The 14869-nt window shown below is 47.1% G+C and overlaps 1 protein-coding gene across 2 annotated transcripts in view; it reads left to right on the forward strand.

Annotated features, from left to right (window-relative positions):
• Window positions 1-14588, forward strand: part of Tow (target of wingless) — a 34242-nt gene extending 19654 nt beyond the window's left edge. For both annotated transcript variants that reach the window (XM_076817696.1, XM_076817697.1), the window contains 3 exons: window positions 11028-11199; window positions 11743-11800; window positions 12649-14588. In XM_076817696.1, coding sequence (XP_076673811.1) covers window positions 11028-11199; window positions 11743-11800; window positions 12649-13344 — 926 coding nt within the window. In that variant the 3' untranslated portion in view covers window positions 13345-14588. The remainder of the gene's footprint in view (window positions 1-11027; window positions 11200-11742; window positions 11801-12648) is intronic.
• The last annotated feature ends 281 nt before the right edge of the window (window positions 14589-14869 follow it).

Genomic DNA, 14869 nt, shown 5'->3' on the forward strand with positions numbered 1-14869 from the left:
TCGAAAGCATCGAATTATAGCACGCGTCACCCACACACCGGCATGAATAATTCATGGGCCAATAGCGCGGCGGTGCTCGGGCGGAAGCTTTTACCTCGACGGAAATATATATTCCCCGTGTACTGGGTGCCCCGACGTCGAGGAATCTGCATAACGTAGGAACGGGAGGGGGGGAATGAAATTAACTTGGTCCCTTTGCACTCGCTTTGCCCCGCTTTGCCCCGCTTTGCCTCGCTTTGCCTCGCTTTGCCTCTCGTCCGCTTCTTTTTCTCTGTAAATTCAATTATTCCGTATTGGAGACGAGCGCGATATTGGCGGTATCACGAGCCGAGATTCCATCGCAGAGGAAGATCGATCGCACCACCCCATCTGTACATTGTAAATCGGGATTCTCTCCATTCTCCTCCGCGGACATTTTCGTCTCGTTGCATTCACGGTGCGACGAGCACGCGAGGCTATTTCCCTCGAGCGGACAGCTGTTTCGCATTCATCTCCGGTTATAAGTGAGCCGCATCGGATGCCTTCAAATATTTATCGAATCGATCGCCACTCGTATTTACCGATGCCTCGTCTATAGAGCTTGAAACTGAAAGTGGTGTTAATATCGAAGTGTGAATTCACGTATCTTCATAGAATTCCAAGACCAAAGGGATAGGGGAGACCGGGGTAGAGTGGTGAGCCTCGGGGTAAAATGAGTCTTCTCAATTTGTTATTTAGAAATAGAATATATTTACAAATTTTGGTAACGAAGAAAAAAGTCTGCCACAGTTTTTGACAACGTTTACACGCGTCGTTCCAGCGCAGGGGGTTAATAATTACTTATATCCTTAATTAGAGTTCTTATTTTACGATCCTTCCTGCATCTTTTCTTTCAAGTTGAATTTTAATATTCTCCAAGTTTATTTTAAGTACTGCCACTAGCAATTTGTCAATAGCGATGTTTGAATTATATTACAACTTTATTTGCACACGTCTTTATTGAAAGGGAAGAATTTCATTCTACTTGGAACTTTTGTAGGCTCACTTTACCCCGGTCGCCCCTACACATATACCTATCTGCTTGAAGAAACGCGAAATACGATATCCCTTTCCTGAAATTCAAAGAGATGAGATGCAACGTGAGCAGAGACACGACCAGAAGCTCCAGAAATCGAGAAACTGCGCTCGATCCCGCCCCGCCATGTGGCCGAGAGGAAAATATTCAAATTCCCACGCATTATTCAAAATACGAGGCGGTCGATCTCTCTCCTTTATTTTTATCGCCGGCCTTGGCGATTCGGTGTATTTACCCACGGCTCGCTTATCCAAGGTGAATGCGTCGCTCTCAGATTTTCCCGTCCGTGTTCCTGTATTACGTCAGTCGCGCGTGAACAACGACCGTCTTCCGGCAATATTCCGTCACGGTTTCGTCACGTCTCGCACGCGCGATCATTTTCCGCGGCTTCCGGGTGGAAAGTCTCGCGGAATTTGGGTGGAAAGTCTCGCGGAATTTGGGTGGAAAGTCTCGCGGAATTTGGGTGTAAATTCTCGCGGAATTTGGGCGGAAAGCGTGCGCCCCCATTGCGAGGCATATGGAAACTGGAAGTGCAGCTCGAAGACGTGCATAACATTCGCAATGCTTCGCTGGAAAAATTGCAAAACAGTTCACCGAATTTTCTGTAAAAAATTCAAACACATTCGCAAAGTCCTGCGGACGTTAATGGAGCAAAGCCCTACTATCATAAGTCAACGTCCAACGGCGGTCTTGAAATACTGGCGCGCTCTTTTGATAAAAAATCCCTCAGGGACGGCAGCCACTTCCGCTCGCGATACGTTCCCAGGGTCTGCGAGGCCGCGCGATTCGCATCATCGACCTCGAACTTTTTTCCCATCGAAGGCGACTCGTCGTCCCTACAGTACGAAGTGTCGGCATCCTTCCGAACAATCTACTATACAAATGTCTACAGTAAAGCGAAGTTCGGTCTATAATGTCCGAAATTCGTCGATCATCGATCCTTTGGCCTCTCGCTTCAATAAATTTCGGCGAATCGTATTTGGGGGAAGAGCGTCGATGGGTATCGGACACTAGGACCGCGGGGAAATACCTGTGCGCGTATCTCGCGCCGTCGAAGGCGAGCTAATTGCGTCGCAGTTAATTACGCCTGCCGTTCGTTACGTACGCCGCGGTGGATCGCGCATCCGCGAACGGTTCAAAGCGCGTCACACAGCTTCCAGTGTCCCTCGGCATTATTAATCTTGCTAACCGTTTTCCAGCGAAGGGCGGAAGAAGCTGCGCGGCACTTTGTTTTTCTTTCCACTCCCCTTATTTTAATGGGGCCGTTGCCGAGCAGCGTCTCAATGCCTCGTTTATTTTCGGCCAGACAATAGAATTCGCCCTGCTTCCGGAAGGCCGAGGAACGCCTTCAAAGCGGGGTCCTGCTCGGGCTCGTTTCGCCGAAACGAAGAGAGTTTCGCTAGAATCGATAGCTTGAAAAGCACAGTGCTGGGAGTACTTATTGCGCCACTCGCAAATCTACGTGGCGCGCAGAATTGTCACGACAAATATTGCAATATTTAGTTAGAAGTTATTTAAATATCGCGCCTTCTGTATTTCTTTTGTTTCACTTGTCGCTATCGTAGTGCGTGTCTGTGCAAAGATCGACTGTACATGATCGCTCGTGCGTTTCTGATTATTTTCCTTTGAACTACAATATTAATTAAACAAGTTCAAGCCAGGGAGAGTTTCGTTCAATAAACCTAATAGTGATAAATAAATGTGTCCAGTACTATTGCGTGCTTCAGTGTTGGGGCAAAATGTAATCTAATTAGAAATTGCAAATTACGATTAAATTGTAATTGTGTAATTGATTACACATTATCTTCTGTAATCGTTCATTTAGATAGTCGGCAAAACCAATTGGCCAACTACCTAAATTAACAATTACAGAAAATGATGTGTAATCAATTGCACAATCGCAGTTTAATCGTAATTTGTGATTTGTAATTAGAGTACATTTTCCCAACTCAGGTGTGCTTCTATTGTAGTCGAAAGAATCGAGCGTTTGGCGTATCCTGTTCATCGTGGAATGAAAGGGGAAGGTGATACGAAAGCTTTCTACGTGATCGCAGGTTATCGCTCTTTTTCCCCCGCCTTCTACCCGTCAGCCATTACGCGAAAGATTGCGCTTATCTGACGCCGATGGATCGAGCGTGTGATCGATTGCTCCCCGTAACGAATATTCAGCCCCAATTATCGACGCAGTTGCGGGTAATCACATTTACCATTGAAGTCGCCGATTTCCACCGAAATTCATCCTCTCCCACGATTTAATTGGATCGATCTGATCGAGCCGCGAAACAGGCAGAGGAACTTGATCCCGTTCGGACGTAACGGATAATTTCGTGGTGCTCTAGAGGTGGTGCTGGCAATTTGATCAATCAATTTCTTTGCCATCCATTCTGCCCGCGATTGCATCGAGCCGTGATATCGCGGATAATTATGGATCTGATTCATCAATGTACAAGAGCCGGTGATTCAGGAGCTGGAATGATTGGTGGGATTAAGAGGACCGAGCGATAATACCGCGATAATGGAGTTGCTACGTTACGCAGCTGTAATAGAACCGTAATGGAACCGGACAGGGCGAATAATTGCCAATCGATCGCCAACGTCTGGCCCGCGTTTTCTCGCGATTTCATGCTCCTCCGGAGGAAATGGAGGTCCGGAGTGGAACAAATGAGACGCCAGAGCGGGGTTGGGAACGTTTCAGGCGAAGTATTAAGACGCTCCTCTGTTCCAGGAAGCAATCGTCAAGCTCTTGGCACTCGCCAACCGATTGCAACGATCCTGAAAACACTCTATCAAAAATTCCCTGCAAATATCAAGTAAAACAGTCACTGTTCTTTACCCGATTTCGATCGCAGAACGAATAACATCTTCGTAGGTACTGAAATTCCTGCGGCAATTCGAGGGAACGTCATTTCAACACGTGACGGAACTTCACCCGAGTTTACGCCGTCAGGCTCCTCTTACAGCCTCGTAAAGCCTCTTATACGCTTCGCCTTTAGTTTTAATTCCTCCCTGGAATCGCTCCGCGCCGACAGCCCCGTCATCCAGGGACAAACGTGGGCGTCATTCACCGCTAAATTAAGGTGCTGCCGGGGCAGACGGGGTAGGGAAGCACGTTGGAGAAAACAGACGTTTATCATCGGTGCTGCCGTGCACCAGGATCACCTATATTTAGTCGAGAGTGTCGACGCGCGTACCTTTACGTCACGCTTCATATGCACCAGCCTCCTCTGCGTGCATACGCGCGCGACTGCTTAAATATACCTGCATAAGGTCGCGAGCGTTCTCAATGATGCATAGGGGCGGTCATCGGCTACCAGAGAGCGTGGCCCACTTCGCGGCTATCGGGTTCGCGATGTAAATTTAGGACCACGATGTGCACGCCAGCGCGTAATATCCCCCCTTGCGTCAGTTCTGCGTCGTCCAGTGGTCGCGTGACGCCGGTCTCGCGGCTCCATCTTCCTCTGTACTCCTCTGTTCCTCTTAATTCTCCTGTTATTTTACTGGAGCAGTAGCCGAAGGACGCGTGCGATGGCGCAATTCCTAGTTAGTCCACGTTGGATGTTTCTTTTATCAGCGAATTACGAGGGGCAATCCGGGTGGCTCTTTAACGAACTCATTTCACCCCTGATTGCTCGTTCGATTTCAATGACGCAGGCCTGGTCTGGGGTATCATTCTATAAGAATAGGTTTTGTAATTCCTGTGTTCAAGAGCCGCGGAAAAAAACGACTTCGGGGCGATGGGACTCGAACCCGCGATCTTGCGGATCCTCCGCGTTCTAAATCGCTTAATCAGCTCCACCAACGTCGATCCTCCGAGATCTATTATGTACTCCGGTCTCCCTTTTATGGGGGATTTTGATCACACGATTCTTCCACCTGCAGCAGCTTGATTCGTGCATAGTGTGGATGTTGTTCGGTAACAGTGTACAGAGGGAGACTCATGGGGGTGAGGAAGGCCGGATAAGACCTTTAGAGGCCCTAAGCGCTTAAAAGATTTTCAAGCCGCACCTTATACAGGGTAATCCATTCAACGCAATGTACGATTTCTTAGGCGTTTCCCATAATTTGACTAAAACGTGTTTCTAACAGAAGTTAGATTTTAAAACTCAGGAAATTTGTCCTGACGCCCCAAGCACGTGTTTCTTTTGCTTATTGTTTAATACAGCAGCTGGTGCTGAACGGGGAAGTCGAGGAGTCGTCCAGCAAAGTACCTCGATGATCGAAGGCAACCGCGAGACATCAAAGACTCTGGAGGAGCACTAAAGTTTTCATAAATTCCCCACGATCATTGCGTGACCCGTGGAACACGATTTATCGCCGCGAAACTCTCTAATGTGACCGTCGCTGGTTGCCCGGGCACGCTACGCGGACTTCCCACCGCGATAAAAGCGACAAGAAGATGAACGAGCGGTTTTCCGTGTGTTTCGCCGATAGCAATCTTCCCCTGGCTCGCGTCCGGAACTCGGTATCGAGGATCGAATCGAACGCTGCGAAATTACCCTCGCGTTTCCCCTTATCTGCTCAGGGCCCGCTCCCTGTCCCGGACATTGACTCGAATCGTCGCTATAATTCTATTATTAATCGAGGGAGAGATAGCAGGAACACGAGGCAGTGTATCCAGCGACAAGTCGACCGCAAAGTATTCACCACATGACGCTGCTGCTAGCAGCTACTCATTTTTTCCAAGGAATAACTTCAAATTTTCCGCCGCACAGTTCGCAAACACATGTTCTGCATATTTCTCTCATCTCTCACCTCTTCTGTCTTCCCACCTTCCGCCTCTTTCAGAGAAGTCCACCCCCAACGCCGTCGATTTATCCTCGCTTTTCGCGTACGTGCTCGACGAACTCCAGGCGCGCAGGCGTTTTAAGGAATTTCAGGACTCCACGCTCCCCGACGTGTATATATGTCGACCTTCGGCACGATGCCAGCTTGTATCCCGCGGGGAATTCCAGACCGATGAATGAAGAAGACCATCCCCATGGATTGATTTTTCGCTACCGCGCAGCGAAAACTCGATTAATATCCTCCTCTCCTATATACTTAATCCCACGTATTCATTCATTCTCATTCATTCATTATCGTTTTCCTGTGTTTAAACAGGATGGCGTTTCAAAGCTTATATCGCTTATATTACCCAACGAACTATATATTAGTCCCATCATCTTTTTCCTCTTCTCTTTCTCCTTCGGGTCCCACGCGGTCACCCATCTTTCCCCAATACACCGTCCCGCGATGCTTAACTTCGGTGATCTAACGAGCGGTGTTTTCCATCACGGCCACCGCCGGTCCCACGTATTCCATAGATCCAAATGCGCATATGACTTTAATGTACCCTTTCGTAAATAATTGCCAAAATACTGTAGCATGACATAACACGAGAATAGTATATTTTTCTAAGCATGGTATCGCGGTTTAAATTTGTCAACGTGATAACACGTGAGCTCACGTGGCGTGATAACAGTTTGTTTCCGCCTCGAGCGTCTTCTTCTCACGCAAATTCACTTAATCTCGTGATTTAAATCTCGTTTGCCGGGGCAACCAATCCTGACGCCCGGGGAATAGAATTCCAAAGGTATTATTCGAGTGTCGGTGGCTTATGGTTGCTGAGGAAACACGTGCTTCCAGAAACGTAGCGTGTAAACGGATCAGGCGACGTTAGGTAACGGCGTTAAGACTTTAATGGGATCGTGTGGCGCGACGATCAAGCCGCGGATGAGAAGCGAGCCGGCAGCTTAACGCGTAGACACTCTTTGAGAACGTGCTCGCTAGGGCGGGATCGGAAATAGATAACGCGAGAATCGGTGCTTTAGCAGCGGCTGCGAGCGAAATAAAATTCACGCAGCACCGGGACCGTGTAATTGGCGGTCCGGCCGCAAATTGGCGATCGATGGCTTTCCAAGCTTTCCTGTACCGGAGACGAGGGAATACGATCTTCCTCGACGCGTCCCACGGTGCCGTGCTTCCACCGAGCTCCATTCTAGCAGCGGGAAAAGCCTGCCAGCTGAGCCAGTTTTTCTCCCAATATCCAATAAACTCCCTGGACACCGGGCGCCACGCGTATTGCCGCCTCTAATTTGTCGCTGGCAGCCACTTGTTGTTCGGAGAAAGTAACGCGCAACAGATATTACCGAGGAAAGAATTCTACCAGTTTTACGGGAGGATTGCTCGATTAATTGCCGCGTGTTCCGTAAATAAGGCACTCAATTCTACGGTGTGGAGGTAGATATAATAAGGCACTCGGTTACTTTTAAATAACATCATTTTCTCGCGTTCTGATTTATTAATATTAGTAACAGCTGAAAAATGGTTAGCGATCTTCGACCTTGGCAAAATACATCCTGAGGACAAGGCAAGGCGTTGGAGAACGTGGTGTGCTCACTGGTAGTGTTCCTGATCTCTCCATATTTTTTGTTTCCCGAGAAATCAGAAATGAGATCATATTCCTTGAGAATTCTCGAGGAATTGAAAAAAATATTGCAAAAATTATATTTTTGGAATAATGTTGATAATATTCAGCAAAAACGCTAGGAAACTTTAACTAAATTATTATTCCTGTTTAATTTACACAAAAATTGTGTAAATGAAAAAATAGATATTAAATATAATTGGTAAAGTTATTTATTTAATACAAAATTTGTACAAAGCGAAACATTACTTTTTGGTTTTAAAATTGATTTTTAAATAGCAGAATGCGTCTAATATAAATAGCGTCAGCGAATCTATTTCCTTTTTGTGGCAAAATCTGTTACTGTTATATTTTCACGTTTTATATATATCTATCTTGGCTGTTAAATGAAAAAAATTATCTCCTCTTTTCTATATTTCTTCTTTAATAGCCACAAGAAACTCAATAGGTACTTAATTCAGTATACAATTTTTCTAAATTTTGAAATAAGAATTTCAGAGCACCTTCAGGAGTTAATAATATCGAATCTTCTGTACAGTGATTTTCTATTGGAATTCATATAAGTTCAAATGCTATTAATACGATGTATTATAAATTGTAGATGCGTTTATACGTTCGCGATTAACTAGTAATACATTCATTTACGAAAACAAATTAGATTTATAATATTTTTCCTAGACTTAAGTTTTTTGAGAAATTACTGTATTTCTCGAGAAATAAGAAACAAGCAATTGCAAAATTTCTCGAGAAGCTCTCGAGAAGGAACACTACTCACCGGTGAGAGTCAGACGGGCCTCCAACAATTGCAAGGAGTGTAATATCGCTGGTGCACTTTGACATTGCAGAGTGCGAGTCAGTCGGGAAGCGAGACTAAAGTTTGCAAGTATCTCCGGCGCGGGAGTAAGATCAATAGTCTTCGAGAATTGTTAGGGAACTGGGTTGGACGCGGCAAGGGAACTCGATGGGGGATATTGGTGTTCGGAGCGATTAGAAGCTGGAGAAGCTTCGATACGGTTTCCGAGAGGAGCTGGAGCGCTCATCGCTGTATTTAGTAGCAGTCCGCTCGCGCTCGCCTCTGCGGTTTAATGGAGGCGCGTGGGCGTCGCGATATCGCACGACAGGCGTCTACGAGTCGTGATCTCGTGGTAATTGCAACGCGAGGCTATATAGTAGCCGAGCGTTAGAGAGAAACCACCTACTGACCTACACACGTGTACATACCCAGAGCCACGTATTTGCACGTGTGTGCGTGCCTGTCGCCGAGTTTATTTGCGTTTCATTGTAATCCGAGTTCATTCTCCTTTTGCTCTCTCTCCCTCCCTCGATCTCTCGCCTCGCGTGCCAATGAATGGACCACATGTGCGTGCGGGTTATACCTCGGGGTACGTGCATTTATCGTCCTGTCGGAAATGATTTCTCTAAAATCGGGGCGGTGGGGTTTTGCCCCCTTTCGTCGATCAATCGCGAGGCCCGGTAAGACGCGCCCCTCGGGCTACCGCGGGGCGTCCACGGTTTCGCTGAATCTCTACTCTGCGCTCGTGGAAAGACGGAACTGTTCATTGCTCAGTTGCAATAGTGTATGGATAGAGAACGTGGAATTAATATAATCGCTTTTGATTACGCTGTGTTTCTACGCTGAGATAAAGTCCAAAAGAAAAGGAGGAAAATATAGGGAAAGAGTACCATTTACACAAACCAGAAAACAGAGGAGGCAGTAGGTAGTGGTGATTAAGCTCCTTGTGTCTCGTTATTACGGTTACATTTTACGGTACTGCTTTGTTTTTCGAGAGGGGATAAGACAGCACATATTGGGCCCCATAAGGGGACCCCACCTTCCTCGCGAAAAACAAACACGTGAAACGATCAGGGACTAAACATTCATTGAGATATCACGCGTCTCTGGCGCCAGCGTAATCTACATTTCTCGTAAAGGCTGGTTGTCGCGACTGTCCCCCAAATCATGCTCGCTGAAACGCTCGCAGCGAAGCGCGACTCGAGACTTGGAAGCGCACTCGATCGCCCCGCGAGTCTCTTCCCCATATACGTAGGTATCTGTGTCACCGAAAGCAGCAGACTCGCCGCGGACGAGCCTCGAGCTTGCTCCTCGGCGCTGGTCATCCGTGGCTAGAGCGTCGGTCTATTTTAATCGAATACACGCGGTTTGGATTCGGGCCCGAGTGTGACGGCCCTTAAAAGTGTCAAGCGGCTCGTTGATAAGATTAAGCGTGTTTACGAAGCGCAATCTTGAACCTTGCACCCGCCGCGGCCGCCTTTCATACGCGCTTCTTTTTGCGCCCGCGCTCCCTGAGCAGAATATTGGTTTCGGCCTGTGCACACACGCTCTTATCCACCGCCATCGCTTTCGCAGCTCGCTTCCGCGGCCATTCCGCGCGATAATCACGCTCGAGTTCGCGACCTTTCCATAGATGCATCGCTGAAGCAACCGCTCCGTCATTTCCACGGCTGTTTTTCTCTTCATTTTCGCTACCCGTTCTTCTGCCCCAGAAGAGGGAGCAAAGTGCCTCGACACGCTCCTTGAACTTGCGCTTTCAACAATTGCCTCGCCCTCGAGGGTTAACAGGACTCCTTTTGCGTCGTTTCGCGGCGGACGCTCTTTTCTTTCTCCCCGCGGCGTTGCGTGCGAACACCGCAGAGGAGAAACGTGTTAAGTGCGTTCTTCATTTTCTGACTTTCAGGGACGCACGAAGAGGCTTTGTAAAAAGAAAAGAAAACTGGATTTAATTTTTAAATATTTTTATCTTTAATTCTTAAATATTTGAATCTTTAATTGTTAAATTTTTGTATCTTTAATTCTGAAATATTTGTATCTTCAATTCTTAAATATTTGTATCTTCAATTCTTAAATATTTGTATCTTCAATTCTTAAATATTTGTATCTTTAATTCTGAAATATTTGTATTTTTAATTCTTAAATATTTGTATCTTTAATTCTGAAATATTTGTATCTTTAATTCTTAAATATTTGTATCTTTAATTCTTAAATATTTGTACCTTTAATTCTTAAATATTTGTATCTTTAATTCTGAAATATTTGTAACTTTAATTCTGAAATATTTGTACCTTTAATTTTTAAATATTTGTATCTTCAATTCTTAAATATTTGTATCTTCAATTCTTAAATATTTGTATCTTTAATTCTTAGATATTTGTATCCTTAATTCTGAAATATTTGCATCTTTAATTCTTAAATATTTGTATCTTTAATTCTGAAACATTTGTATCTTTAATTCTGAAACATTTGTATCTTTAATTCTGAAATATTTGTATCTTTAATTCTGAAATATTTCTCTTTTCAAATCCTGAGTGCGCCACTGTTGATTTTAATGTCAACTGGTGGCTAAAAAGCGTCGTCAACTTTAAACTCGGTCCGCAATAGAAAACGGAAAATGTGACATATTTTTGCCCCGCGGTGCTTACATGCGTCGGTGACATCAATCACGTTGAACTCTTCGATCGGGAAACTCAATCCCTCCATATTGTGTAACGTATCTAATGATACTCCAGCGAGTAGCCTGCAGAATTGTACCACTGGTGTTTGTGTTACAGGTTCAGCGTCCGTGGAGCAGAAGAATGGAACCGGCAACGCGAAGAACAACAAGACGAACAACAACGGGGTCGAGGTGAACCGAAACGAGGAGCAGAATGGCACGGGCGAGGTTAAAGGCCAGGCGAAGAAGAAGCCGAGCGCGCCTGGAAGCGGTCCTCTGTTGCAACAAGCGTAAGTTTCGGCCCGTGCGACTTTTCGCCTCGGCAGCCACTTGCCTCCTCGCCACCGTGGCCACTCCTGCTCCCCTCGAGCGAGACTACCTGCTTCGATATTAACGCTCTGCCGGCGGCGCGGACTGTCGCGCGCGAACGCTTGCCCCCTCGAGGTCCTCCTGGCGGCCAGCGACGCAGCGGGATCTAACGTCGGACTGGAAAATGTGAGAATCCGTCGAGCTACGGGAGTCCCGCTCCTTTTCCTCCCTTGTCCTCGGGGAGGAAGGTCGATCGTCGACTTTGCCCACCGCTCGAACTTCTTCTAATTATAGTCCATTTCGGTGGTCCGCGTTGCGTAACGCGTTATTCGCATTCACCATGCCCGCCGCTGCGAATAGACCTGCCAAATAAATAGTGCCACTTTAAAATAACCGCGAAAACAACGCGTCGATCCTGGCGGGAAGCTCTCGCAACGCGTTTGTCATTGGGCTCTGCGACGTGTCGCGGTTCTGTGCCCTGTTTTGTAACGTAACTGACCAGTTGCACGTTTCCATTTTTACAGAGAGATATCCACCAGTCAGCTCGACTTCTTCAAGATGCTCGACGAGAAGATCGAGAACGTGAGTTGCTTCTGCCAGACCATTACCTTTTTATCTCCCTCCGAAATTCGCGTCGCGTTGCCGCTTCTATCCCGGTTATAGAAAGATATCGGGATCAGCTTCGAGTTTACGATGCGGACGGGACGCGTTTGGAATCAAGCCACGCAAAATAGACGCCCCTTTAAGGCTTCGCCCGACCTTGCGGCAGCCTTGTCTCAATAATAATATTAATCGGTCGCAACGGTCAGCCGGTTGCAAGTTTTATCGCGGCACGGGGGATGTATGGGATCGCCTGGAACGGCCAGCGCTGGCCTTCTGCTCGATCCTCGTCCATTTTTCATCGCGCACCGGTCGTACTTGACCCTTCTGCGCCTGATCTCGTTCATCATTTCTGGTTTGGCGCGCGCGCGCGCGAGCCACTGGACCGGTGATTGCTGCATTTCTCTCGCGTCCCATTCGCTCGCGAGGGGATCGGTAACGGTAGAAACTTTCCTCGGACGTAGCTATCGAGACGCGGGACAGTTAATTAGGGGCGGATTTGGGTATGGAGTAAGTAGGGCTGCGCACAGGGCGCCAAATTTTGGGGAGCGACATATTCGGAGGGGCGACAAATTTTGAGGGACAGGTAAATTTTAGGCGAAAGAAATTGGGAAAGGTGTGAACACAGAGGCCTACGACAACTTCAAAAAGAATTCACTTTTTTTCATGCTGCGAATTAGCAATGACTGAGATGTGAGTTGCTACATTGAATTAATTTTGAAATTGTCTCGACTCTTTTAAATTCAAATATTTGATGATATTTCGCGGGAATGGAAAACCACCCCTGCGCATACTTATCCCATATTAACCTTTGTCGGAACCCATTTCAGGGCCCAGACTACGACGAGAGCGTGGACACGACGGCCAGAGCAGAGCGGGTCTCGAATCTGCTCCGTCAGTGGGAGCTGGCCAGCGTGACCTGGTCAAGCATGTCCGAGCTGAACAACGGCTCCCCGACCGACACGAAGAACCGCACCTCGGCGTCGAGCACGCCCCGGCAGAGCCTGAGCGCGAAGGATCGCGAAGGGATGAGGAACATTGTAGGCGGCAGGCCGGAGAGCGCGCCGATCTACATGAGGAACGCGAACCGCGTGGACGGCCTGCAGGAGGCCCACCACTGCCCGTCACCCAGCATGCCGAGGCACGTGCTGGAGTCGATCACGCAGAGCCCCACCCAGAGCCTGAAGAACGTGACGCCGCCCGGCTCGTCGTCACCCACCGGCCTGCGCTACCAGGACAGCTACAAGGAGTGCAACGCCAATCAGCCGTCCTCGAAGAGCGCGAAGGCGCACTACACCACCGCGAACAATCCCGTGAACGGGGAGTACGTGACGCAGCAGGCCCTCTACCGGGAGCAGTATCTGCAGCAGACTGGCATAATCACCGTCCCGTCGCAGTACTCGGCTGGATCCGCAGCTGGGAACGTGCTCAGGAACAACCCGTTCGTGCAGCAGTACCAGATCTCCAGTCCGCAGCACTTCTCCACTCCCAGGAAGCGAGGCTTCAACGCCGCCCAGATGACGTGACCAGGATGATGGCCGTGCACCACCAGATAAGACTGAAAATACACTCTTCAACAGAGGGAGTCGTCGAGAAGGGAGCGCGTTAGAGAGAAGCAGGGCGCGGAGCTCGGGATCTTTGGATCCGTCGGTAAGCGACCACGAGGGAGAAAGAGAGGGAGAGAGAGAAAGAAGCGAAAGGAGAGAGAGCCCTATGAGGCGGCTTTGGAGACTGACCAACGGACGGAGACACAGATTGCGGATGTTTCTCTTCATGTTCCTACAGATTCCGTGTACATTTCCATGGGTTGCGATCGGCAGAGCGAGAAACCGAACCGAATGTACACGAGCACGTCGGTGAAGGCCTAAGGGATGCTGGGATGTTGGGGATAGGAAAGGGATACCGCTGCGACGCGATCCTACGAATTCTTCTGAACACGTCTACCAGAATTCTTCGCTAAACAAGTGCCAAACATACGTTGCGCGTGGGCAGGCTAGAAGAAGGGGTCGCGCGAGGGAGGGACATTGCCCGTTGAACCAATACTCCGTTCTTTGTAACTCGTGTAAATGAAGACACCTTTTTTCGATGTGTATATGATATACATATATATTATATATTATATATTATATATACATATATTTTCCGTTCATTCTTGTACTTCGGTTCTCTTTTTCTAATCGGGTAGAGCGTCTCTACGTATCGCCATATTGGTAAATGTGTATATTTCTATAAGGGATGCAGCAGCAGAACACACACACGAATACACAGACACGTACACACGAAGGAAGACGAAAATACATGGAAACACTAGCGTGAACGTTGATGTCGCCATAACGTTTCTTTTTTGTATAATTGTATTATTATAGCGAGGTACTCCGAGGTATGCATATATTATACACTAAGCATATACGTGTGTATGCATTTATGTATGTATCGAAAGCGTCGAAATATAAGAAAAAGAAAACATACAGAAATCGGGAGGACACAGAGATCGGATGTGCTAGAAATCTTAATACCATGTATAGGCTCGCTGTATATGTACTATTGTGTATGGATATACATTTAACTTAACGTGATGACTGTATATTTATATATGTTGACCATGTTCAAAGTTAACGGTATATATAATATAGTTGATGATGAGAGTTTTATATTTCATGTTAACGAATATGCTCTATATTGTGGAATTACACGCTCGATCGAATTCGGTGCATCACTGTCAAACTGTGACTACTGTATGTTTCGTTCCGTTGAAGAACCTTTTTTTTTATAAATAAATAAATTCATAATTTCTCCCCAGCAGAAAGGTGCTTTGTACCCCACACATCGCAACGTGAGTGATCTATTAATTTCTGCTATGCTTCTTTTCGTTGGATTGATTCTATTTCGCCGTAGCGAGAAGTGGTCGAGTTCGAGGCTTCTGTCTCGAGACTGTCAATCAGATATAGCGGGTTTTAACCGCTTCTTGTTGCGCAACTAACATTGGGAAAGATGGGATAACAGTGGACGATTGATTTATGAGTTTTTGTTTAGCGTCGCGGAACACGGTTT

The sequence above is a fragment of the Andrena cerasifolii genome, chromosome 8 (genome assembly GCF_050908995.1).
Source record: "Andrena cerasifolii isolate SP2316 chromosome 8, iyAndCera1_principal, whole genome shotgun sequence".
In the NCBI taxonomy this organism is placed as follows: Eukaryota; Metazoa; Arthropoda; class Insecta; order Hymenoptera; family Andrenidae; genus Andrena; species Andrena cerasifolii.